The sequence below is a fragment of the Ambystoma mexicanum genome, chromosome 1p (assembly GCF_040938575.1).
Source record: "Ambystoma mexicanum isolate Mex_15411 chromosome 1p, UKY_AmexF1_1, whole genome shotgun sequence".
NCBI lineage: Eukaryota > Metazoa > Chordata > Amphibia > Caudata > Ambystomatidae > Ambystoma > Ambystoma mexicanum.
In genome coordinates this window covers 799,347,611-799,375,561 of record NC_090921.1, presented here as the reverse complement: position 1 = coordinate 799,375,561, position 27,951 = coordinate 799,347,611, and the positions used below count along the sequence as shown (strand labels likewise).

The window sequence follows — 27,951 nt, the reverse complement described above, 5'->3', positions numbered from 1 at the left end:
TGTACCTCTCATCTTCCCTGGAGATGCCGTGTTGGTAAAATATCACACGAGGAAAAGGTGGGACAGCCAAGATTCAATGGGCCTTTTATCGTAGTGGACTGCACTCCGTCAGTTGTTAAACTGCAGGGCAGGAGACATGGATTTTTCTGAATGACATTAAACCCTCTATCGGAGAAAGCCCCCAAGCTGCACCCCACCGCAAAGAAACTATAGACAACAGGGAAGAACCTCAACACGTGCAGACGAGATCCATTACGAGGATGAAGGACGCATGAGCAGAAAAGACAAAGAACCCGTTTGCAAGTTGTGGCTTAAAATGGACAGTTCCTCTAAGCAAAAAGGGGATAAGGACATAACGGACATTCTATGCATCTCAGTTGTAGGGTGATGAAGACAATTGCGCATCTAAACCACAACACGTTTGATGACTCGGGCTTGTAAAACAATCATACTGAAGCGTCGAAGAAAACAAGACCCAAATAGATTGTGATTAAAGACTTTCGCCTAAAGGCTAAACACAGCATCCCGACTCATCAAAGAGCAGGGCATTACCTCGCAGTATCAATGGTGTCACCAAGCAGAAATATCACAAGGGATGTATTGTCCTGTTTCCAATTAGTGCTGGAAACATATCCGTCACTTGTAGGGAGAGTCACCAGCATCACAGACTTTATTCAAGATCCTGCCAATAAGAAAGTAATCTGGCAATTTTTAATTGTCATCGCAGAAGCCTACATTCAGTTACCCGAATACAGTGATAAGGACATAAATGCTTCCACCACAGGCAACTATAGATGAACTCGTCAATGCACTCTTCTTCCGCATCATAGAAGAGTGCCCAGCTATCGTCGGAAGAACCACTGACACACTTACATTTATCAGAGATCCAACGAACACTGAACTTTGAACCAGCTGTGGGTCAAACTGAACTATCTAGTAGCATTCCACGCTGCAGGAAAGTTCAGGGACTGTTCACGTCAAGGGAAGGGCCAGTGATCCAGAACCCACCAAGCAGGACAAATGTCCCTGTCACCTGAGGACAGCCGGCTGGAACACAACATCCTGTTTCGCCTAGTAATGGACTTCCTGGAAATGATGGGGACACCTGCGAGGTTGATGTCATTTCCTTCATCAGAGATCCGGCTAACGTCGCACAGATGGGAGCGCTCCTCCACGGTATCATGCTGCAAGTGGAGCTGTCCAACTTTCAGAGAGACTACATGAGGAGATTCCAGTGAAACCGTCCGCCGTGGGACAGATCCAGGAGACAGAGTCAAAGCACTTCATCTTTCCGCCGTGGGACAGATCGTGGAAGCAGAGACGAGAACTTCACCGTTTTATTTTTTACTTATTTTTAACTTTAATTTTGAGTGATTGCTAGTTTTCTATTTTTTGCATTGAACAGAGTCCAGCATGTCCTCAGGACTGAAGCAGATTCGGGCGGCGGACTGGAATCTCACCTATTTTGAATATGCACAATGAATGTGACTCGCCAAAGGTGTTAGCCTAATCTTTTTCTATAGTCTAGCAAGAGAACTGTATCCCATATCCAGAGACAATCATCACCCGCAAGAGGGGGGACACTTACAAAGCACCAGACACTTTAAGACACTAACTTTCGAGAACCAACAATGGAGTGAATGAAAAGAATAGAACATTGACATTTTGCTATAATCAAAATGGGGGCCCAGAACAGAAACCTGGTCATCCCACCAGCAGAGGGGCGCCCCTGCTTCCCTGGAAGGAAATGCTGCCACTTGTTTTACCGCACGGTCACATGTATATGCATGGTGATTATCATTGTCTTTTTGTCATTAACAATCAGAACTGCATTCTTTATTGGTGCACGAAGCGGTCCAATTGCAGTACACCCACATGATAATGTACGCACAAGTCCCACACAAGCACCTAGACCCTATATAGTTATTCCAGGCCCGAGAAAATCAAATGGTAAGGTAAATGATCTGAAATTGAACGTACTGAGCAGTGACACACACACATTTCGTTAACAAATGAAGAGAAGAGCTGGTGACAGGGTCAGTATGGAATGAATGAAAACATAGAACTGACCACTACACGCACCCACACACTAAATGCACATGAACTAGGGCAAGTGTCAATGGCTACGGAACCTCAAGCAAAGGTAGCAGAGAGCACAAGATCGCCTGCTGAACAATCAGCCTCAGAAAACAATGAGAGAAACCGAGAAGAATCAAGAGAAACGCCAACTAAAGAAGACCTAACAAGAGCCCTTAAAAAGACAGAAGCAGCTGTTGAGAATTCACTGCAAGGACACAAATGCTGATAGATCATTTATTCCCCTTCATAGCTAAAGCTAAGAAGCTACATGAGGACCTTGGAAACCAAACCCGCAGAGACTGTACCGATAATCACACAAGTTCTAACACAAGGAACAAGTACCAGACCCATGATGCAGCCATACACGGGGCCGGTGACAGGCTGAGGGTAATAAAGACACTTATAGAGGGCAGGAAAAGGATGAAAGAAGAGAAGGTGAGAATTGCGAAACCTCCATCTACCACATCGATGCAGAGAAGGAAACATGCTCCATCGACCAGAATGCCTGAGAATCCCCCAGCAGGGAAAAGTCACACAGACGCATTTAGATATGTAGTTATAGCAAACTACAGGAAGACACTAAGAATCAAGAGAAGCCCACATGAAGACAACAATGAATTGAACGATTACCTGGACAGCACAGCGCATCTGGGGAACAACATTTGGTACCAGCACATGAAAGAAGTTGGAAGACAAAAGTCGGAAGGAGAATGCTTCGTGTGTGCAATTCGACCGTACCACATGGGAAAATCCAAGATCTTTGTGGCTGTAGAAATTGATGTCCCGACAGCACACTGTTTGTCACACGTAGCAATGTGCAACACCAGAGGACAGTTTATGGGAAAAGATGTCTCACTGATATGAGCAACTGAAACAGCATATCCCGATGAAGATGATTATGTGCAGGACATTAAGACAAGAAACAGAGCTCATACCAGGAAGCACGTGATCAGGTATGAAAAGCCAGAAGTGAAAGGAGCAGGAACAAGATGGGACATTAACCCGAGACTGAACGTCCAAGGAACAACTCCAGAAGAAGCCCAAATTTGGAAGAATAGAGGCCAAATGCAGATTTGGGGAACAGTGCTTTCACCAAATGGATGGGAAGAAGGAGTAGTGATATGCCGAGCGTGGATGGTCCTTGGAGACTGCAAAGAAGCAGTAAAAAACTCACAAAAACTGTGCAAATCTCTATGGCCAAAGTTGGTAAAGTTACTAACCTGGGTCGAAGATAGAGGGGGACCATTGCAGATAGTGCCACTGGAAAGCCCAAAATTATGCTTCAGGAACAATGGCATGAGGAAGATGGGAGAGAATCAGAACTGCGGATGCATCTTCGAAGCTCCAAGAATGACTCACAAAACTGCAGTGATTATGGATCATTACTGGGCGTGTGTATCCAAAGCATACATAAGGCTGCCGAGAAATTGGGGAGGCATATGCAAAATAGTGAACGTCCACGTTCCTGCACTAGTGATCCCGAAGAGTGACCTCAACATTGACAGCTTTCCAAAAGAAGATGCCCACCTGAGGAAAAGGAGATCTGCAGAACTGGTATCCCGAATGAAGAGAGAAAACTACTTTTCGGCCAAATTGGAAGAGGCATTCCATGCAGTCCTGTATGAACACAGGCTCTTCAGCCTCACCTCATCAGTATTCACAACGATCCTCATGCCATGGATCCAAGTTGGAGTAAATACTAAATGGTTGCAGATAACCAGATGGGAATTACTGCAGACCATCAACACTACCATAAAAGGATTCAATGCTATTAAGGAAGAACTTAGAGCAATCCGACTGATGACCCTTCAGAACAGATATGTACTTGACATGATCACGGTGACGGATGGAGGTGTTTGCACAAAAATTGGAGAATCGTGTTGCACATTTATACCTTCTCATGACGAAGAAAATGGAGCCTTAACAGAAGCCATAAATTTGCTGACAAACCTACAGAACAAGATGGCCAATGAAACTGACGAAGTTGATGATGACAGCTGGGTTGGAACACTATTCTCATGGGTCCCACAATGGATGGCAGACATATTCAAGTTTCTGGGAGCCCTGCTATTCATGATACTACTAGGATTTTGTGTTATCAAGATAATCCTCACCCAATGCCAGAAATGTGCGAAGAAAGCCATTGGGATGAAGATCATGATTGACGCCAAACCAGGATGGAAGCCGACAGACTTAACAGATGAAGAAATAAGAGACTTTTGAAGGCCAGCGAATTTGCACCAGGCGGAACAACATTTGTGTATACCAGAAGACGTAAATTTTATGAAGGAAAATGGATCTATTGTAGCCCAAATGGTCAGTGTCAGTTTATGACCTGGAACAAAGACGAACATGTAAAAACAGCAGGAAACCTGAAAGGAGTAATAAAAATATGGACTCCAAAGAAACACACGTTTACACCATCATGTACAACCGCAGAAGACAAAGAATTGGATGCAGAAGATCCAAGTAAAAGTAACCTAAAGGAGGGAGAAGAAGTGGTTGATAAACCGACCAGAGGGGGTGTGTAGAGGAGGTCCCAGATATGGCCTGCACTCCAGCCACCCATTTTGAGATGCCAGAAGCATACTCACCAAGATATGTGACGTATAAGGAGAAAATAAACCGACAGAGAGCCACAGTAGGGCTCTGTCCAGTGCCCATCAGAAGGACTTGTATACCTATTGAAGCGCCAATAACCAGACAACCATGGGCTGCACGGTATCTATTGAGACAACCATACCAGCAGTTGACACGAAATTAAGACTACTTACAAACTGTCCCCGAAGGGACCCAGAGGGCCTTATTTGAATGCAAATGGTGAACAACACAAGGGCCCAGACAGAAGCACAGATGAACAAAACGCGGATCAAAAGAAGTCTCCCAAAGATAATATGTTACGAATAATGATGTAATGAACATTGAAGAAGAGACGACATTGAGATCAAAAGGAGACGTAACCAGGATTGAATTATGCAACTGGCCAAATGCCTGTAAATAAGCTTGGAACGCAAGAAGCTAAGGAAACGATACTGCTTGCAATGCTTAGTAGAAGGATAGAGCGGCAAGCGCCAATTATATATCTACCTCAAGAAGCACATTATACAAGTGCGACTCCATTTTATAAAAGCAGAACTAAGCCCTGGATGGTGGAGGACAAACAGGCCAGGATTCATATACTAGCTCAAAGCCAGACAAAGAGCAGAATCGAAACTCAGCAAGAAGTGGCTCAATGCCTAGGAATTCGAGGTCAACTCCAGGAAGGTAGGAGAGCGGCAACTCCGAAGAAACGAAACTTAAGAGCATAGAAGCCTGCCCCGTGAAGGTCGAGATTAGGAGGCCCGGCAGGTGGTGAGGCCGAACAAAGAATCAAATACACAAATTGAGGGAGAATGAAGCAGATTCACGGTGTACGGACACGTGATCAGCCAAGTGCGAAGAGGTACCAACGTCTGATGTCACCCAAACCACAGGGTGCCATAACCTTTCCTGATAAGAAGCTACAGTTTCGAGGCCAACCTCAGCCAACTAATTGACACATAGCTCTAAAGCGCTGATTAATGGAAGGGAGGCAGGGTGAATCTTCGGGCACTCCGCATCTGGGTGACCGTTCTGCATGCTGCTAATTAAAGTGAAGATTTATGCCTAGGGGTGTAACCCACCCAATCACAATGGACCAAATAATCTAGGGTCCTATAGCTAGTAAAACCAATGGGACGTCGTACTTGTAGTGACGTCTATCACGAGTGATGTAGAGGGATGGGCGTAGACGCCCACCCGATAAAAGTTATCCAATCCTCACGCTCTGTTACCATATACAGATATAGCACCTATACTTAAGTTACCTTTCCCGACCAATAGAATTGCATGTCAAACTTATGAGTTCTACATGTCAATGATGACGAGAATTTGCTATAAAAATTACTGTTTGCATGAAGAATTTGGAAGTTGAAGCGAGACAGGCGATCGCAGCTCTAATGATTTCCATTTGTTTCCCCGTTTTTTGTACTTGTCATTAAACGGACTTCCCTTTGCCAAACCATTGACTTGTCCTTATTGATTGGTGTTGGAGTAAGAGAATCTTGCACCCCATCCTCCTCAAGGTGCTGCTATCTCGTTTTAAGGTGCCGGAGGGCGAGCTCGGAATCTCATGGGCCCGTTCAGAGGTTGCTCTGCCCTCCAGCACAAGCTGCAAAAAGAGAAATCTTTCCTAAAAGCGGCACCATTCCCAAGCATGAATATTGGCCTGCTTGATGGGCAATCGCACAACAAGAATTCAGCGATTGTGTCACCTTGTTCTGCAGCCTCTAACCTGCAAATCGTTTGTTTCAGGTGAGCATCCTATCTAACTGTTAAAGAGAACCTGGTATTTCCCTCTCGACCACCGCCTCTCGGCGATCTCCTGGTCTTGAATGGTCTTGAATGCCTGGCATACATTGTGGAAATGGTTCTCCTTGCGTATTTGACCCACTGACGGGCAGTTCCCTTCACAAGGAAACACCTACTGTTGAGCACGGTTCTGGCTTGCACAGTCCATGGCATCTGCTGGAAGTCTGCCATCACGGAGGCTCCGCCCATGGCAAGGACTCAGTCTGGTTGGAGTCATTATTGAAGTATCTTGTACCTAAAGCTGGAATACTCATATCCTGCAATCAGATTTAAGATTTGAAAGCTTCTTCACTAGAATTTATGTGGAAGTCACAGTGGTTGATACGACTCATGCGAGCATTGAGTCTCATGACAAAAGTGTGCCCAGTGGAGTGAGACATGCACCCCCCACTCCCTTTTGGTGTACAGCAGTCAGCTGGACTGGTCTTCGTATGTGTCAGAGCCATCTTCAGGGATTTCGAAAACGATATTGTGGATGTGAGGGTCTGCACAGTATTAAAGCAATTGTGTCTCTCTGTCATAATCTTCAAGCCAATGAGGGCAACGAGGAGTTCAATTCTCTCATCCACCTTGATCCACGCGGTCAAAGGTTGCTGGGTTCCAGGGGGTTGAAATGCAAAAGGAGGGCAAGAATAACACACCCAGAGCAGTGTGAGACCTGCTAGAAGTTGTTATTTCTGCAGAACGGGATGGAAAGGAAAAAGGAACCTCGGCCGACGGCATGTGTGAGGAGGACACGAGAGAAGAACTGACATGCTAGATATGGTTGTGATTTTACCAACCACAATTATAGAATGGTACATTTAATCGCGGGCAAAACACTGAAAAACAATGATTTCTTATTGTTATTTGGGGGGGGGGGTTTACCCCCAAGCGCCCCCTTATTTTCTACCTTTATAACGCCACACCAATCCCATCCCCACCCATTTTAACCCCTTACCCCACTTCCCTTTCTATATTTATTTAATCTTTTCTGTGTTTTTTCTTGTGTTATTGTCCACTCTGTTATGTACCACTCTGTAATGTTTGCAATTAAATGTCGGGATACCCTAGATATTAATTATGAATCTGAAAATTCTCTCTTATGGTCCCAGAACCTGAGCATGGTCAACTGGAGAGTGATGGGGCAGAAGAGACATGCTGCAGGTGTTTGGAAATATACGATCATGAAATAGCAACAGCCAATGGTCGACAAACAGATGTGATTGCAACACTTCAGTTAAAGATAGAATGCCCGCAAGCAATATGTGCATGGCAAGGAGAATGCCAAGGGCAACATGGGTGACTGGTATGCAAAAATGATTGTTCTTGGCCCAACTAAAGATGGCGGTGTCACGTGACAAGAATTCTCGTGCTGTATGGGTGCACAGGCAAGAGCTCTAAAAGGGAACACGATCTTCCAGAATCATCAAAAAGATGCACCACCACATCCTTCTCCAGCTGGCATTCCTCGCCAGCATGCCACAGAGAAGAAAGCACTGCCACGCCGTGTGCAGCCCTGACACAGTGCAGATGCAGCCAAGAAATGTGCAGAACAAGAATGCAGGCCAAAGGCCTCTGGTGGGGACGTACCTGCGGATGCAGCAAGGGTCTTTGTCAGTGTGTATTGCTTCGAGTACTTGCTGCCAGGGTTATATTCTGGCATGCGCCAGGGAGACAGAAGGTCAGTGCAGGTACATGAACACCTCTTCATTCTTGGTCCCTCATAAACATTCCTCTCCTCTTCATTGGTAGTGACAGCGCACACTTTATCACTTTGGCAATCCCAATGTCACAGACTTGATGTGCCTGAAACAATTTCCTCACATTCTCTCTAAACTACGGCTTGCCCAGAACCCACTCCCATCCAACCCCCCAAAACACTCCATGGAAACTTTAGTGTTGGTAGAAAAGGCTCCTTTACTTTGGCATGAGCTAACCTACAAGGAATGTGTGAATGACCGCACAGCATCAGATGTCTATTTTTTCGTTGCATTTGTAGAAAGAACACAAGTTCACATGAGAGTCATTAAGGCACTGAAAAGGCAAATAATTACCCAGCACGTAGGAAGATGCCCTGCCCCTCTCTAGAAAGCCAGCTAATACCTTTTTTGGAAGCTAAGGATGTTTCCTTCCCGATGGAAAGTGGTGAAGAGTTCCGCTTTCTTGCTGCCCAAGAAAGATCTAAAACCTGGTCTAGCCCTCTTTACTTTAGGGAGGTGCAGCCAGTAAGTGTCTGGTCTAGCCCTCTTTGTTTTAGGAGCAGTCAGTAAGTGTCTGGTCTAGCCCTCTTTGTTTTAGGTGCAGCCAGTAAGTGACTGGTCCAGCCCTTTTTGTTTTAGGAGCAGTCAGTAAGTGTCTGGTCTAGCCCTCTTTGTTTTAGGAGCAGTCAGTAAGTGTCTGGTCTAGCCCTCTTTGTTTTAAGTGCAGCCAGTAAGTGTCTGGTCTAGCCCTCTTTGTTTTAGGAGCAGTCAGTAAGTGTCTGGTCTAGCCCTCTCTGTTTTAGGAGCAGCCAGTAAGTGTCTGGTCTAGCCCCCTTTGTTTTAGGAGCAGTCAGTAAGTGTCTGGTCTAGCCCTCTCTGTTTTAGGAGCAGTCAGTAAGTGTCTGGTCTAGCCCTCTTTGTTTTAGGTGCAGCCAGTAAGTGTCTGGTCTAGCCCTCTTTGTTTTACATGCAGCCAGTAAGTGTCTGGTCTAGCCCTCTTTGTTTTAGGAGCAGTCAGTAAGTGTCTGGTCTAGCCCTCTTTGTTTTAGGTGCAGCCAGTAAGTGTCTGGTCTAGCCCTCTTTGTTTTAGGTGCAGCCAGTAAGTGTCTGGTCTAGCCCTCTTTGTTTTAGGAGCAGTCAGTAAGTGTCTGGTCTAGCCCTCTTTGTTTTAGGAGCAGTCAGTAAGTGTCTGGTCTAGCCCTCTTTGTTTTAGGAGCAGTGATGGTCTAGCCCTCTTTGTTTTAGGAGCAGTAGGTGTCTGGTCTAGCCCTCTTTGTTTTAACCCGTGTCTTGGATTAGGTGTCATGTGTCTGATACTAAATAAGGATAATTGGTCTTTGTCCAAAGATAGCCTGATGGATCGCACACATTGCTTTGGACACCCCTCACTCCCTGACCGGTAGCCATTAAAATGAAAATTTAGGCAAGGTGACACATGCTCACATTTCTTGATTTTAAGACGCAACCTAGTCATTGCATTGCGACCTCTCTGCAGTCAGGCCGTACGTGTCTCTACTTCCCATGTATATATATATATATATTATTTCTGAAGTCATGGCTTTGAGAAACTAAGGCATTCACTGCCATGACCTTGTGAGGAAAGGATACAAAAAAGTGGTTGATGCTTTATCTTTATCAGTTGAAAAAAGCAGGACTTTATCACCTCTGAAACCTGAGGCTCGAGTGTGAGATGTGAGTCCCTGAGGATGATGAGAGCCCTCACAGAAGATGATGGAACCAGACAAGCGCCAAATGATGCAGGCCAGAATAAAGAACACAGCGGATGCGCAATTGCATTGCTAGCCAACAATTCTGCTTTATAAGGATTTATCTTTAATGTGTTTGCATCCACCCAACTCTTTATTCCTGGCAGGCATTCTCTTAGTCTTAGTGACACACTCTCCCTATTTCCAGACAATCTCACTAGGATTCATGTGTCGTTTGCCTAGTTAATAAGCTGTCTAATAATTTAGACAAGTGGATGAAAATAAAGATTGCAAAGAGGTGACGGTGGTGATGATCCTTGCGGGATTCCATACACTAGTGGTCTAGGCTCTGATGAGAAAAGGCCCCCCTGTACAGACTGCAGACCACACAACCAAAAAGAGGCAAATCCTTTTGGGGGCTGTGCCCCTTAATCCATAGGATTCAAGGGACCCAAGAGGATGGGTTGGCCGAGAGTATCACACACTGCAGATAGGACTCATGAGCGGAGTGCCCTGCGTCCTCCTACATCAGTCACCTCCCTCAACTGACTGAGCACTGCTGTGCTAACTAGATCAGTGCCGCACCCTGATTAACCCCCAGCTGTGCCATACCCGGGAGATCATGCTGCTCAACAAATGTGCATGATCAATAAACTTTCAAATTGGCCACAAATGTCTTGGATGTTTTATATTCAGAGAAGGTTCCTTTGTTCCAGAAGCAATCCAGTTGTCAGAGGCAGGTTATATGTGTTTCTCGGTGTTCAGCAGGGCTGGGGGATATCTTTAGCAGTTCTAGGAAGGTAAGATATGAAGTGGGCACCAAGAGCATTTAGCAGAAGGTAATAAAGTGCCTATTTCCCCTGGAGTAAAAACTGTAAAATGATGTAAAGGAACAGCAAGTGAGGTGTCCTTAGACACTGCAAATTCTGAACTTTCACAATTGTCTCAGAGAAATAGGCAGATAAATTGTCCAAAATATCTTTCTATGGCACAATGATACTTCGATCATTTACTAGTGAGGAGTTGTGTGCATTTTCAATTTTCATAGACAAGCATATTTTTTTATTTTTTTGCCTTAAGGACGATATATATCCGGAGCTTCTTTCTAAATTGAAACTCACCTGCAGTATCATGAGTTGATTGCCATTTTACTTCACATTCCTCGTTGTTTAACATAATAAATTAATCACTTGCAGAATCCACCCATACATGACTTTGTTATTATTTTGCTTGACTTTCTTGACGGGAGATATCTCATCTTTGATTTTCGATCTGACAAATCCCCCGGGATGTCATTTGGGTTGCCATTATAGTGTTGCTACTGCGATTTGCTCCTAGGTGCTAATCGCAGCTATGCAGATTCCCTGTAACCAGTTTCCAGGAGTGAGACTGTAACAGTATGGCAAAGAGAAGCTGGGGTGGTCGGGGGAGGCGGGGTAATGGAGGGACCTCTGGGATAGACAAGGGGATCTGTTGGTGGTCTGAAGTGAATACCTGATTCAGTGTCCAGCCTACCCTGTGGGTTGGAAATTCCACCAGAGTGGTGAAGCACAGATAATCAAGGAACATGTCTAAATATACTACATTTGCTTCACTAGTATGTTTGCACCAGAAGTTCATGGCACCCAAGACTACTACTCTTGGGTTTGACAGTAACATTTCTTCTGCTGCTTCATAAAGTTAGGTGACAAAAGAGTTTTTTTAAGACAGGGGGTCTATAATTCAACAATATATTAAAAGAGGTATTGGCTCTGATTCTTATTCCAAAATGATTCCACATCGCAGAGATATATTTAAAAAATCTACTTCAACCAGGGCGTCATTTATTTATAATTCTTTGTTCATGCAAAAGACAATAGAAGAACTGTCTAAAACTGAACTGTCTTGGGAAACGGATGGGTCCTTTGATCTTCTGATTGAATGTTGGAAGAAATTATGGATCGGAATCTTTAATATCAACGTTGCAGCTAATATAACAAAATCCATCATTTTTATAATGCATAGAGCTCTTTCTACCCCCAACGTATTTCTATATTTGTTTCTCGACAACCTGATTTTGGTCACTGATATGGCCTATATTGCCAGATATATTTAAATTCTGCACCCTTCTAACACTGGAAAATATTGTAACTAATTCTGTTGCTTCATCAGATCTTACGTTTATTAATTCATCAAATATATTTTATTTATTTATTCCAGGATATTATTTAACATTGGCAAGACGCACACAACCTTAACATTAATGAATGGCGTAATTTATTGTGTGCTGCTCATAGAATTGAATCCTGCATTGCTAGTTTAGCTCTTCAGCAGCACAAATTTGAATGATAGTATATTTGTATGCGCCAAAGCGCTGTACAAAACATCAATCACATCACAGTCCAGTTAAAAATGACCACAGTGAAAATTGCCATGATTTAGTAGATGGGCTTTAAGAGCAGCCCGAAAAAGTGAATAAGAAGAAATAGAGCGAAAAGAAAGTGGAAGCGCGTTCCATTGTAAAGGAGTAAGTAGAGAAAATTAACGAAAACGCGACTGAGCCCAAGGTGAGCGTGGAACAGTTAAAAGAAGAAGAGATTGAGAATGAAGCAAAGAGGAAGGGGAGTAAAAAGACACAAGAGCAGAAAGATATGGAGGGGAATTACCAAAGGATGGAGAACGGAGCCCATATCGTGGGTTCCATTAATTGAAGTTTTCTATTACAACCATGCGATTTTTGGAATTCAACACTTTGATCGCAATTCAAATGTCCCTAAACCTCCACGAACTCGTACAGAATAACAATATTATTTTAGATCTCGTATTATTAACCCCCTCTCCGCATGGTTCTATAATGTTTTTTGCCACATCTGTTATGTTGTTTATCAGTTTATTGAAGGATAATGAATCGCTGTTATTCAACAAGATTATATTTTGTTTAACATTGGCATTAGATTTAACAATGTGTCTAAATATTATTATATTTTGTTGAATTCTATTATTCCATTTACACAATTTCAATAACAATTATTTAAATAAAAAGAGGTGTTGGTGTGTGATGGGACGATTATCAGAAAAAATCCTGTGCCTGATATAGAGGGGCTGTTAACTCGTTTATTGATAACGTCCACACCTCCAGTCCTTCTACCTGACTGTGAGTGGGTTATGATGTTATATTTTGGTGTTAACAAATAATAACCATAAAAAGATCGGAGTCTGACAGCTATATCTCAGTGAGGCAGAGCATATCCAAAGCATTATCTGTTATTAAGTCATGTACCATTAATCTGGAATTCAATAGCATGGAGCTTAAAGATCTTAAATTGGTGCCACTGCGTGATTCAGTGGAGAAGTGTCTGTAAGGGGAACTGGGTGGCTTAGGTTCTCTGTCTGGATTTCACAGTGTCATACAAGCAATATTCAAACGAGAAGTAAAATAGCAGATCTGCAATCTTAGCCTTATGGCAGAAGGTGGTCAGTCAAAATATCGAAAAAAAAAATTCTCTTTTTTTAATTATATATTTATTTTGGGTTCCGGGATTAAAAAAAAATGGTAAAAAAAAATGTAAAAAAAGGGGGGTTGGGGGGACCCCCCCATTTCGAATAAAAAACATCATTAAAAAAATGCGACTTTTTTTTTGAGATTTTTTTTTCTCGAGATTATGACCATAAACCACGGCAGAATCCATGGCACGCCCCCAGAGCGCTCACTGCGCAGCTGACTCATGTTCGGGGTATATTGACTCTTTCATGGAATTTATCTATTGCAACAGTCCAGGGAAAACAAGATAATCATTTTATTGATTTATTTTATTGTCATTTATAACGCACTTAATACCCTCGAGTGCTTTCTAAGTGTGGGATTGGAATTCGAACCTGTGTTGACACTTTGTTTTGCTTCTAAGACAAACGCGTTCCACCTGAGCTATCCTTCATCGACTCAGGTGCTGTATAATCTCCTCTTGATAGTTTTATAAACAGCCAAGTATGCTGCACCTCACCCATGAACTCTATCCCTAAAAAACAATTTTCGATGAATGTCCTACCAAGTTTAAAATGAAGTATAAATCTGTTATAGCGATAAAACGACCTTGCTTGAAAACGAGAGGCTGAGGGGTGGAATCATGTGTTGCCTTGCTCACCCATTCCAGGCCCGCCCCGTGCCCGGATGATATGCACTCTTCCTGGTCGAGAATGCACGGCAATAGTGCAGTGAGAATAAATAAAGGCGAGCGGCGTGCCTGTCATCTCCTCCTGAGTGTTCCATTGGAGCAGTGAGGGGGAGCGGTTGCGAGTCGTGATCCTCGACTTTTTTAAATGACGTTTTACTGTTCCTATACGTTTACTTTAAAAAGACACTGTACTGGAATGGTTTCATTTTAAAATAAAGTGTAGGAAGAAGTTGAAACTTGCACTTCAGTGCACTGCACTGAACGTTCCCTCAAACAACAGATGCATTTGTTTAGGGGTTTGTATGGCGAGTTGGAGAGGGGCGTGGCGAGGGGGTTTGTGGAGAGAGGGAGCCAGCCAGCTGGGAACATATTTCCACTACCCCTTTTGGTACACTTCGACCACTGCATTGGAGCAAAACATGCTGTTACACACCCACACATTCTGGGGCACCCCTAAAGGCCGAGTCCGGATGGATGCAAATCCTGCCAAATGTGTAATGCCTGATGTAAAAACAAGCAGTACTACAAACAGCGGACACCCAGCACCTGCTTCTAATGTAATTGGTTATTTATAATGCGTTTAATACCCAGAGGTTTGTAAGCGTGGACCCAGGGATCGAACCTGTGTTGCTCTGTGTCATCTTGCTTCCAAGGTGAGCGCGTTGCCCCTGAGCTATCCTCTAAATGAGCAGAATACCAAGGGGATATGCCAGGTTTCTTTCTTTGGTATAATAGACATAGATTCCCCTCTGGACACATTCCTATATCTCACACTTGCCACACCCAGAAGAAATTCTGAACAAATCTTTGATTATAATTTTAACAACCGTCGTTAAAAAAGTATAAAAACCCAAAATACTCTTCTTTGGTTTTTTCATCACAAATTATAGCACACATGTCTGCCTATTTTCATTCAAGCACGGGTAAGTATCCATGTACATAAAGTGTTCCGATGGACAGCAGGGTCGGAGTGGGCCATAAAACTGTCTCGGGCACCAAAGAAAAAGTGGCCCAGAGTTGCAAATAGCTATTCATTCCTTTTATGACACTGTTTGAATAGTACCCAAGGGGAAGTTTTTTTAATGAAATGTGCTGAAAATTGTGCTTTTTAAAGAAAGGTTACTCAGCAACACTGGTCAAAACTATTAGCCACATAGTGAAGTAACGCATCAAACTGACCCACATTGACGAAAAAAGTGGCCCACTTTGATTTAAAAAAAACTGCCCCACACCGGCATTTTGCATTTTTGGTTCGCCCATTGGCCTAGTTCGAGACTGATGGACACTGACGGAGTTCTGTCCTTGGTTTACTCAGACTGGTGAACTTGTGCTAACATTTTGATTTCGAGCGATCCGTGGATAAGTGTCCTAGTGCGGCATCCTGACTCACAAGTTTCATTCCCACGTAGTATTTGGAGAACTTTTTCCAGAGGCATTAAGGCAGTATCAAGAAAGTGGATGCATCGTGATATCCATTGCCTTGACGAATGGGCTTCTTCACACTTGTAATAAATGGGTTGTCAATGATTTGTTCGAATCAGAAATGTCAGAGGGAGAAAAAAACGAAAGTAATTTGAATGAAAGCGACTTCCGTTTTTTCTCCCGCTGACATTTCTGGTACGCCGCAACTCCCCACCCCTAAATGACCTTTTGGCGGAACACTTCGCTGTGTGCCGCAGACTCCTCCATTCCTCTGCGACGCCGGTTCCCTTCACTTACGTACATGGGAACGGGTGCTGCAGGGTGCTTTTATTCCTTTTCTTTTTAAAACTTTACTGCATAGGTTGTGGGGGCCCCCCTCACCTTACCTGCCAAAAGTATGTGCGCCCTTGGGAAGCGTTTCAGATCTCAGTGTACAATATTCTAAAGAAAGCCTCATTCAAGATATAATATACTAGTTTTTCTCCATATGTAATAACAGGAACCCTTCATATTAAACATGCAAAGTAACACATGTGTATGATGCCCTGAGGATATTGGTTACATTTCCAAGTGCTGCTGCTGTGCATCATGGCACTCTCGCCAGCATAGTAGTACTCCTTCACACCCTCAAAATGTACTGCAAAACTACAATGTTGTGCTATTTATTAAGCCCCAAAATGTCCCATTCCATGATGCAGTATTCTGGGTGGGTCTGTCCTTCACAACAAGATGCCCGGACCAGTAGCCCCTCCTCCGCAGCAGCCTGCTGGGAGCAGCCACAATGCTCAGGGACATATTGTCGGAGCGCTCAGAAGCCGAGATGGAATATGGGCTGGGGCCCTCGTTACTCAGTCCTCGCAGAGGAGAAGAGGCACAACCTTGATTCTCTCCCGCCGGGCCTTGAAGACATGGTGGACGTGCGTTGGAGTGGTGGTAAGTGGGAATGGTGATAAGGGGTACTCAGTGGAAGGTGAATGGGTGTAACATTTGAAGGGAGAGGGGATGGAGCAGAAAGGGGAGACCAGATGGGAAGATCAGCAGATTGATGTTTCTACAGTACTTGTCTTTCTTCTCTTTTGCTCTGACTTCGTACAGTTTTTTTTCTAGGTCAGTTTATGCATATATGCTGAAAAAAAAGGTGCACACATTTTATTCTTAGGGAATTAGGATTCACCACTCAGGCTTTTGTTAGAGTTCTGCAGAGAACAGTTTTCATTTTTTATGCTGTGTCAATATCAGATTTCCTTGTAGGAAAGAGGAGAGTGCATTGAATCTAATGAGAGTTGTGCATTGAAGGTGAGAAGGATGTGGGGTGAGAAGCTGTAGAGAATGGAAGCTGAGGGGATTGAGGGTCTTATGGAAAATGACGAGGGAGTGTGTGCCAGCAGAAGACTTTCAAAGGGATGAACAGGTAGAAGGGTAAATCAGCTTTCCCACTTGAGCAAATTGAGTGATCCTGGACAAGCCACTTTATGTCAGCAAGATCTGGTGAGGTGAGCATAACTCTGAACACACAACACGAATAGCACACAAGAGAACCTACGATGCATGCAACATATGTTGCTAAAGTTCTGCAATGTCCCACCTGTGGCAGCCATTAACTCCTCCCACCCTAATCTCTGCCTACCCATTTTCCTCTGTCAATCTTGCCCACAGAGCTCTTCGGCTTAAATCTGCCACTGACTCTCTCACAAAGTTGTGGCACTTTATCCCTAAAAAAACAAGTTTAGATCCAAATCCTACCAGCTTTTAAATGAAGTAGAAAATGAATGCAGATATAAAACTATCTGGTATAAAAAGAAGCAGTCAAGTGGCTAAAGCGTGGGATAATTTGTCGCCTTGCCCACTCGCTGCGGGGCTGCCCCATGTCCGGGTTCTATTGACTCTTCCGTGGGGGCCTTTCTACTACAATAGTGCAGTGGAAATCAAAGAAGGACTGCCAGTGACTCAGCGTGCCATGTAGTCTCCTCCTCAGAGTTACATCATTAGTAAAGCATGCTGACCCTCGCCCACAAAGTCTGGGCAGCGCTATCGTAAAAACCACATTGGGATACAAATTCTACCACATTTTTTATCGAGTATGAAATGAATACAGAGGTCAAAATACCTGGTTTTAAAACAAGCAACCAAGTGGTTAATGAGCAGGCTAATTTGTCACTTTGCCTATGACACATTCTTCTGGTGTCTACGCTCTGCCCCAGCGTAAGGAATAGTTATTTCTCCTTGGGCTTTGATACCTGGATTTATGACCACTTTTATTGTCTATCCTTTATTTGGCACACGGTCCCTCGTCTCATGACCACTCTCTTTCCTTTCCATTTGGTACTTGTTCCCTTATTTTCGGAACATTTTCTTTCACTTCCATTACACAACTTGTGGTTGCACGACCCATTGTGGTCCCAGGCAGCATTTTGATGAATGGACGAATCATTTCACGACCCTGTTGAAATGCAACCAATCAAAACAACAGTTAATAAACATTATCATTCCATCTCAGAGAGCTTGAGGAGCCAGTGAGTTGGTAATCAAAGCAGCAGCCCCCAAATAAAGACAATGTGGATGACCTCACACTGCTTTATAATCCTGGATCCCCAACCCCCAATACCTTCACCTTCCTCTCATCATAACTCAACTAGCGTGCATCACCGCTAGAGCATCAGCCACCAAGACCTCCTCAGGGTCTGGGCCGCCACCGAATAAGCAGCACCCATAATTTGACTAGCTGGGTGCGCCTGCAACAACTACCTCACATTCTCTGTACCCACCCCCACAACCCACTTCTCTCCTCTGCCAAAACAGACTGTCACAACCAACCATGGCGTGGGTAGAAAAGGGTGCAGCTGCTTAATTTTGGAGGAGCTCATTTACAGGTTATCCGCGAAGGACCGTGCAGTGTCAGCTCCTTCACTGAGCTGGAGTCCTAGCTCTACCCAGTGTAAGAAATAGTTATTCCTCTGAGGCTGCAATCCAGATTCATGACCACGCCTCATGACCACTTTCTTTCCCCTTCATTTTTCAGGACTCGTCCTGGGTATCATGGCCATTTGCTGGTATCAGGAAATAATGTCCCCATACGTAATGTCCCCTTACATAATGTCGCTGGGAAAAGCCATTGGCGACATTATATATGGTGACATTATGTATGGGGACGGGTTGCGGGGATGTCCCCTGCTCCCCTTGTAAAAAGCAAAAACTCAGGGTTCGCGGGGGTGTCCCCCGCTTGTTCAATGTAATATTTTTCAGTGAAAAACAGCTACTTTTTTTGTCAGGAGACATATTTGCGGAGACATTATTACATGGAACCCATTTGCGTCGATTATCCATGACTCGCGCCCACGTCGCCTGACCTCTTTCGTCTTATTTCTATTCAGCAGAGCCTAGAATCCAGATTTCCTTGGTCAATGAGGTGTATTATAATCGAGTGCAACACTCATGCATGACCTCACACTCTCTCTACCAACCCTTAGACTGCACCTCAATCCTGTAGATCCCAAAAAGCAGTGCATTCTCAGTTAGGATTCCCACGCTCTGGATCGCGCTTGCATCCTGATCAGAGAATTTCCCAGCCACCTCCAATCCCACAATGCGCAGCTCATCACTGAAAAACAGCTGGATGTAAAGGCACTGTAGAGTACTAGTGCCCTAATGGTGCATGGCAACACCGTGATTGGCAATTATTTCTCCTAAGGACTCCATACAAAGTTTAAATAATATAGTGGAAGTCACAGAGCCGCAGTGGATGCTCAGTGGAGGGTGGTCAGACATGGGGCAGAGTTTCCAGAGCACACCAGTACATGTCTATGGCTGAGGAAAGGGATGAGTCATTGGAAGGTAGCATTTCGCATAATCCTGCAGACATTGTAGAGGTTTACTAGTACACTGTGCTCAGTGGCGTCAACGGCCGGTGGCAGGTAGAGTAGTGGGCGGTTTCTGTGGCATTGAGTGCTACCAGAAGTTGTTTGGCTATATTGTGGGTTGCCTTCTCAACAAAGGGTGCTTGGTAGGGCCAACAAGTTTACCCTTTCAGATGTAATCTTGGAGTGGCGTTGCCACAGCATTCACAACAATTTTCTGGATGAAGGGAAGGTCTTTATTGGGGTGGTAACTTCAGAGGCCGGCCTTATTCATGTATGTTATGTTATCTTTCTTGTTTAGACCTTAGAGGGAGCAGAGGACACAGATTATCAGCCGGCGTCCGTAGGCAGGGCCGAACAAGCAAATCTTCGACACATTGGTAAGTGTGCCGGCATATGGATGTGCTTTGGGAGGTAGTTAGTTCAAGAACCTGCAGCCTTGCAAATTGAGGGATATGCACCCAATATATCTTGACCTGGTCTGAACGATGCATAGTGAAAAGAAAATAAGAGAGTATTTTGGAAAGATAGCCCATGGCGAGCCCAAGGAAGGAGCCATGCACCAAGCATAGAGTTGCGAAATCAATGCACTGTTTCATCAGTAGCTAGTGTGCGGACGTCACCACCAGGGAGATGTGGCTCATCCTTCGGAGGCTGTGGTTTTGGGCTCTTCGTAGTTTGTCTGGGGATTCTGTTGGGAGTTGGGGGAAGCATGCAGAACAGTAGCATTGCAAGAACCATCACAAACCACTGAGGTATATGTTGGAGTGGAAGGATGACCCCTCGGCCTCCGTCAATCTTAAGTGATGGAAAGCCTATTTCATGTCCACATTGATCAAGTAACATTTCAGCCCCACTGATAGTCCCCTGATGACCTAACTGCATTTTTACATTTTTAGTAGTTGGACGATTTGGCTGCCTTGGTGTAGAGTAATGGTGCAAAGGGGAGGAAAGGATTCAAATTCTATAGAACAGCATCGAGTGTAGGACACTGAAGCACATCGTCCAACATTTGAGATCAGTTAAGAGGGAGATTATGCAACAGGAAAAGGGTTCCATGTGCTTTCCTCGCCTGCAATTACAACGCCAGGCATTAGAACGTGTACCCCTAAAATCCCCTCCCCCACCCATCTTTACCTATTCCCTACCCCCAACCGCTTATCTGCCCTTTCCCACACAACCGCCCCCTTAAAAATGTGATGAACGTTTTCGTTATAATTTACACTTTGAAATGGCTGGCGTTGCAATTGCAGGTGATGAAAGGACGTCGTACCGGAAAAGGGAAGCTTCTTTTTCCCCCCACTGGCTTGCTTTAGGGGAAAGTAAATTTTAGGCGGGAGACCATTTAAAAGAGCTGTAAACTATCAACACATAGGGCTAAATTATCAGACTTCTTCCATAAAAACTGGGAGCTGATTGCTATGCACTGAAACAGCGGGGCAGTAGGCAGTGGTCTGAGTTTCTTGCCTTGGAGGTGCAGGCTATGTTGTGCAGCAAGGTTTGCGATCGTTCAAGGTTTTAAGGGCGGTCAGGTGGGCAACGCTTTGGTGGTGAAGTGGGCCATGTTCTGCAGGGTTGGTGTTAGTGTTTTGAATTGTAATCATGCTCCCTTTCTCTAAAACAAGGGGCGCATTCATCGCAGTGTCCGCCAGGAGCTAAGCCAGAGCTATGGTGCGGGTGCTGATTGATTGCAATGAGGTTCTGAAGTGGTGACTCGCAGTTGTTCTGAGGTGCTTTCAAGTGGATGGCTTTGATAGCTTTTGGCATCAAGTTTGGGGCAGGGGACGTGTGGTGCAAAGGAAAGTCACGCAACTTTCTCTCCAGTGTCTCTTTGTTCTGCAAAGAGCGCCTCTTGATGTTGGAGGCCTCGGTGCATTGTGTGAGAAGGTTTCTGACATGGTTTAGATATCGGCAAGCAGGCAGATCATCATATACAATGTTTAATAGCCGTGGACAGGAAGTTTATTTAGGAGTTTCCTCTGGGCAAATGTGCAGCGGGTTGTGGGGGGAAGTCCTCTTCTGTGGGTAAAGAGGGCTAGAGCCCCTGGGTGGAACCAGAGGACTCCAGCAAGAGTATGTCCATGTATGAGGACTTTTCTGGAAGTGATGAGAAGTTGGGGGGCCCTATAGTAGAAGCCACATAATGGGGATGAACTCCTGCCATAAGGAACTTTCATATTTTGTCAACCTTAGTTCTATATTGTGTCCTTTCTAGGGAGGGGGGAAGGAAGCAAGATGTGTGTGGTGTGGTTTTGGGAGAGGAGTTTGAGACACAGGTTTGCTGTGCAAAAAGGAACGCCGCCATCCAAAACCACTGCAAGCAGAGAGCAGCGAGGAAAGGGGTCAAAGAAGGTGGGACTCACCACACTGATGAGCTGGGCCAGTGAGACCATGAGTTGCACCGTCACCAGCTCCGAGCCATTGGTGGCCGGCCGGATCAGCTTGTTGTAGCGAGATGGGTCCAGAAGGTGCTCCACCAGCCTCTCTTCGGTGTCCGTGGCCAGAGTTCCTGCAAAATCCAAAGGCAAAGAAATGGTGATTTCATGTTCAGCATGGTAAAACTACAAGTAGCAATGTCCAGTGGATAAAAAAAGACATGTTATATCCTGCTACGTCGTTGGGTTTTTCAGCAACTTCTGCCGTTTTATTGTCTCTTAACACTTATGTTCCATCCATTGGGCAATAGATGGATCATAGCAACCGTCTAAAATTCACTCCCAGCAAAACAGAGTTTCTTCCGCGTGGTTCGTGACTACATGACTGGCAGCCATCATTCAGGCTAAGCACCCTGGGATCCCTGCTGCTGACACAGTGAATAATCTGGGAGTCACTTTGGACTCCTAGATCTCACTGCTACACAAATGAATACAGTAGTAAAAATATGATTCTCCCAAATTCTCCAGGCTAAAAGAAATGTCTTTACTTGTTTGCTTTTAGTCTAAATAACAGCATATCAAAGACACCAACCCAACTAACTACTAGATCTTGAATAACAATAAGACAAATAACAATACAACATCAAGATCCATGCGAGAAAGCGACAACTAAGAACCGCTAATGTAAACTGAAAGGACAAACGGAATAGAACGAGTGAAGTAGTTCGAAGCAGTGAAGTGGATAAAAAAAGAAATCGTACAAAATCAGTAATGAGGTTTAAATTAATGAAATAGATGTAATGAATGCAATGGACAAAATGAACAAAATGGACAAAATGAATAAAGAGAAGAGAATGGAAAGATGAATACAAGAGACTGTAACGAGTGCAATGAATAAAATGAACAAAATGGGCGAAAGGTATAAAGAGTAGAGGACGGAAAGATGAATACAAGAGACTAATGAATACACAGTTAGATGACACTGTATGAGTGCATGGCATAAATGGAAAACACAGAATAGACGATTCAGGTACATGAGAAGAGTGTGGTGTATGAAACTGATAGAGAGCACGGAACTGATCCAGTGCGTATGACTAGTGACACGGCCTGAAATTGATAATGCACGAGGAATGAACGAAGTCAACGGAGCGGACGAAATCATCTGAATAAATGAAGTGCGTGGAAGATATGAGTGTGCTGAGCGGATGATAGCGTTGAGCAAATGAGTGTGCTGACCGGATGAGTATATAGAACGAATGAGTATGTTGTGCGGATGGGTGTGTTGAGCGGATACGGTGTAGAACGGGTGAATCTGTAGAGCGGACGAGTGCGACAAGTGCGTAGAGCAGATGAGTGCGTAAATGCGTAGGAGTGTATAGAACGCAGGAGTGCATAGAGATGAATGTGCAGAGGGGACGAGTGTAGAGCGGATGAGTGTGTAGAGCGGACAAATGTATAAGGCAGATGAGAGCATGAATGCGGAGAAGTATGTAGAATGCACAAGTACAGAGAACAGATGAATGTGCAGTGCGGATGAATGTATTGAGCGGATGAGTGTTTTGAGCGGATGAGTGTATTGAGCGGATGAATGTATGAGCGGATGAGTATACTGAGTGGATGAGTGGATGAGTGTATGAGCGGATGAGTGTATGAGTGTATAGAGCAGATGAGTGTACAGAGCAGATGAATGTACAGAGCAGATGAATGTATAGAGCAGATGAATCTACAGAGCAGATGAATGTATAGAGCAGATAAGTGTTTTTGTGCGGATGAGTGTATGGAGCGGATGAGTGTGTATTAGCGAACGACTTTGTAGAGCAGATGAGTGCTTATAGCAGACGAGTGCGTGAAAGGAACGAGTGCATACAGCGAATGAGTGTCGGGAACGGATGTGTCGGGAACGGATAGGTGCGCAGAACGGATGAATGCGCAGAACGTGACAGGTGCACAGAGCGTGATAGGTGTGAACAGCAGAAGAGTGTGCAGAGCGGAAGAGTGTGCAGAGCGGTAGACTATGCAGAGCGGAAGAATGCACAAAACGGAAGAGTGTGTAGAACGGAGGAGTGTGTAAGAACGATGGAGTGTGTCCAGTGAATGAATACGTAGAATGGACGAGTACGTAAGAACGAATAAGTGCGTGAAAGCGGAGAGGTGCGTGAGAGTGGAGGGGTGCATGAGAGTGGCTGAGTGCATGGAGAGGGTGAGTACCTAGAGCGGATGAGTACCTAGTGCGGATGAGTGCTTAGAGCGGATGAGTGCATAGAGCGGATGAGTGCATAGAGCGGATGAGTGCGTAGAGCAGATGAGTGCGTTGAGCGGATGACTACGTAGAGCCGCTGTGTGCCTAGAGTGGATGGAACGAGTGAAGTTTATGGATGGAATGGGTGACATACGTAGATAGAATGAGTGATGTATGTGGATGGAACGGGTGACGTATGTTGATAGAACGAGTGACGTATGTGGATGAAACGGGTGAAATATGTGGATGGAAAGGGAAATATGTGGATAAAACAACTTAGAAATACACTGACCGGATCGGATTACATGGAACGGACTGGATTGCATGGAGCGGACTGTAGTACGTGGAACAGACTAGAATGTGTGGAGCGGGCTGGAGTGCTTGGAGCAGACTGGAGTGCATAGAGTTGACTGGAGTGCATGGAGTGGACTGGAGTGCATGGAGCGGACTGGAGTGCAAAGAATTGTGCGACTTACATGAAATGATTTGGAATGCATGGAACGTTTGAAGAGCATATAACCCATCACCACGCTTACTCTCTTCTTTACACCACCATTCAATTAGAACACAGTGATACTACGACACCATTCGGTATAACTGTTCTCATACCAACATCTGCCTCATACTCCCCATCACTATATCTAAACACTGCTGGTTAAACACCCCAGCCAGGCGTTCTCCTCAGGCCTAACGCAGCCACAATCGGTCTGGATAAATCCTGCCAGAACGAACACATACTCTTGATCTCTCAACCACCACACCTACCGCTAAGAAGCAGCTATCACATGAATACCACATCAGCTGCACACATATCCGGTGCTCACACGCACTTTTGACTCTCTCTACTCTCTCTACTGACCTGAACTTCGGTTCCCAAGGGCGTTCAACCTACCAGCGCCTTCAGACCATGCCAATGGTATATAAATGCAAAGTAACATAACATAACATCAGGTTCAATCGGCAAATGTCACAAATCGATTTTTCCAAATTCATCTATTTATGTCTGCATAAATAGCTTACGGCCATCTGACTAAGAATCCAGAGCTCCCTTGGGAGAGTTCTCCTCAGGCCGCCTAAAAGATCCCATATTATTCCAGCATTAAAGTGACTTCATTGGCTTCTAGGGCTCAAGTCCTAAAAAAAAAAAAAAAGGGGGAGACTCCGATATACGAAATGGGAAGTGGCGTCACAGCATGTAAACATATCCTAAAGAGAAAAAAGAAAATGTCATTCAATTTGTCTTTCCCAATTGAAGAAACTGTACAGGACAAACCTTTGCCTTTAATAAGCCAGGAGAACAGATGTTCCTGTAACCCTTCCAGCTAAGTAGTGTGCTGCTTTTAAACCTAACAATCTCTAAAAAAACACATGCTCTCTAGCAGACAGTCGATATGAGCTAGCCTATTTTACAGCTTCATGGTCAGAGATTTGTGTGGTCTTGTGGCTGAGTATGAGGCCGCATTTAATTGTGTACAGCTAAGTGTTTTTATTCGATGAAAAGGCACAGGGGTGATAGCGTCCACCCTCGGAAAAACGTGGGCGGACACAGTAGAGCGGGAAAAACTGGGCGGGCGCAGTAGAGCGGCGCTGCTTGATTCCTGTCAATGGTTCCCCTGAACATGTTATGGCCGAGGCCTGCCTTCAGTACACAAGGCCGTGTTCCAAGGAAAGGCGAGCTACGCCCCAGGCACTCTCTTCGCTCAGAAAACCAACACTTCCTAAAGTCCGCTGGTAGAAATGGGGCGGTGGGGGCTCATGTCTCGGTTCAAGCACAATTTTATGGACCTCTAAAACTTTTGAAAACATTCTTATTTCCTGCAAAGATCCTTTTAGAACTAACAGCCTGAATTTGGCTGGGAAGATGTTTAGCTAGGATGGCCAGTCAGCGCCACCAGGCCTTCAGGGGGCGCAAGTTTGCACTTAATAAATAACAGATACCATAACATATTTCAATTAGACTGTGTCAGATCCAGGCAGGTAGGTGTGTAAGGAAGTTTTCCGCACAGGCTTATCCTCTGAGAGGCAAGTAGGGCCTGGGCGGAGTCAGTCACATGTCAGACTTGTGCCGCAGGCTTATAGGTACAATTTGGTAGACTAGTGTTGGGGTTCCAGATTGGCTAGATATCAAGAAGTGCATTAAAGGAGCAGTGTAGATTTTATATTTCCAGATGATAACACATATTGGCAAAGCCCACCCTTTTTTGTAAGTATGGGAGGCACTCATATGCTACTACATTGCCATATAATGTCAGTACGTGTCAAAGGCTTATATATTACCTCAAGTCAAAACTGTCGGCTTTGTTGTTGCTTCTTTTTAACAGGATGTCAGTGCATGGAAGAGATACAAAATGAAGTGGCTGAATGTCACATCCGTAGCCATTTACAGCTGCAATTAAGACATCAACACTCAGCACAATGCTTAGAAAAAACACTGGCAGACGTTGTTGGGGGGTGGGGAAACGCGCGGGTCTTGGAAGCAAGCCACCGTGGAGCAACACAGGTTCGAATCCCGGTCCTGTGCTTAGATAGTGATCTCTGCTATTAAAAGATGAATTCATGAATTACTGATCCCGGAGGGTGTGTTTAGGGTAGGTAGTAGGTAGTAGGTAGTAGGTAGTAGGTAGTGGGTAGTGGGTAGTAGGTAGTGGGTGGGAATGGCCATAGGGATTATCAGTCAATGGGCGGATAACTGACCAAACAGCACCACACACTGTGTGTGCCTCCTCCGCACATGTCATTGCTCTCCTAACTGTAGACCAATGCAATAGTTTCAGTTTATAGGTGGTGCTTAAGCACCACCTGATAACAGAAAATGTGCTGTTGGTGTACTTAAATGAAGCAGTGCGGCTGCAGTAGACTAACATCAGCAGATCAGGGCTGCAAAGGTACTCCATTACTGGGCTGACAAGATGAGCTGGAGGTGCAAAGGGCGGGCATGCTGTTGGCGAGGTCATTTTGGTGCTCTCTGTGGGATACAGCAGAGTGCCGGAACATGAGTGAAAGGGGACACAAAAGGCCTGATTCGCAGAATGGTTTTCTATGGGATTGCGCCATTATAAAGCACGTCCATGAATCAGGCCCAAAGAGTATAAAGTACTACTATGTGAGAGGTGCCATGAATTTGAGATCGAGGTTGGGGTACTTTGTCACTGATGAGTATGGTTCATAGTTCTACAATAGTAGATTCGTTCTGTGTCAGGATTGAGGTTCCTTAATGTTGCGGCTGAGTTCAGTAGTAACATGTAGCACGAAGTTACATCTCAAAGTTGGGGGTCCATGAATCAGCCTTTATATAAGTCTCTCTTCTGAAGCAGCGAAGTGAAGCAGCCAATGGAGCATCAGCAGAGCTGCCTATGAGGCTCAATACTGGAAAAGTAGGCACTATTGTAGGTCATGATTGTGGTGCGTTGGCGGAACATTAGTGGATAATAGATGTCCATGTGGGCCTTGCTACTGGAGCCATTTAGTTATGTTGCTTGGAAGTGAGAAACAGACATAGGCATGGTATTATAGCGCTGTGGAGTGTCTGGAAGTGCAATGCAGCAAGGCGCTGGATCTGTGTGTTACAAGTTTCCATAACAACATCATGAATGCGTTTACTATGTGCATGGTTGGCATGCTGGGTGTTTCATCACACTGTGTGATATTGCTGAACGTGTGCAGTGTCAAAATGATTGTAACTGTGTGAAACGGACGTCTTGCGAGACTAGGAAGGCTTGCGAGACCAGGAAGGCGAGCGTGCATAACTTGGGTGACCAGATTTAAAAAGTAAAAAGCAGGACAGGACAACCAACATAAAAGTAGGACTAACTCTTGAAAGTGGCTATCAACTCACTTCACTTGCGTTTGGAAGCAGGGCCGGCCTTAGGGCAGGGTGGGCCGGGTGACTGCCCAGGAGCTATGCCCCCCCAGGGCGCCATTATCCTCCCACCACACCAGCTCGGGGGAGTCTTTCAAGGGCTCCCCCGAGCTGGCGTAGTGGGAGAAGTCTCGGCAGGTGCCCTTTTGTTATTAAATGCGCCCGCAGCAGCAGGGCGCATTTAATAACAATAGG

General features: G+C 44.8%; 1 protein-coding gene across 1 annotated transcript in view; it reads right to left on the bottom strand.

The window, feature by feature from the left end:
- Positions 1 to 27,951, bottom strand: part of CHRNB2 (cholinergic receptor nicotinic beta 2 subunit) — a 401,185-nt gene that overhangs the window by 219,273 nt on the left and 153,961 nt on the right. Inside the window, exon 2 of the mRNA XM_069652039.1 lies at positions 21,647 to 21,792. Coding sequence (XP_069508140.1) covers positions 21,647 to 21,792 — 146 coding nt within the window. The remainder of the gene's footprint in view (positions 1 to 21,646; positions 21,793 to 27,951) is intronic.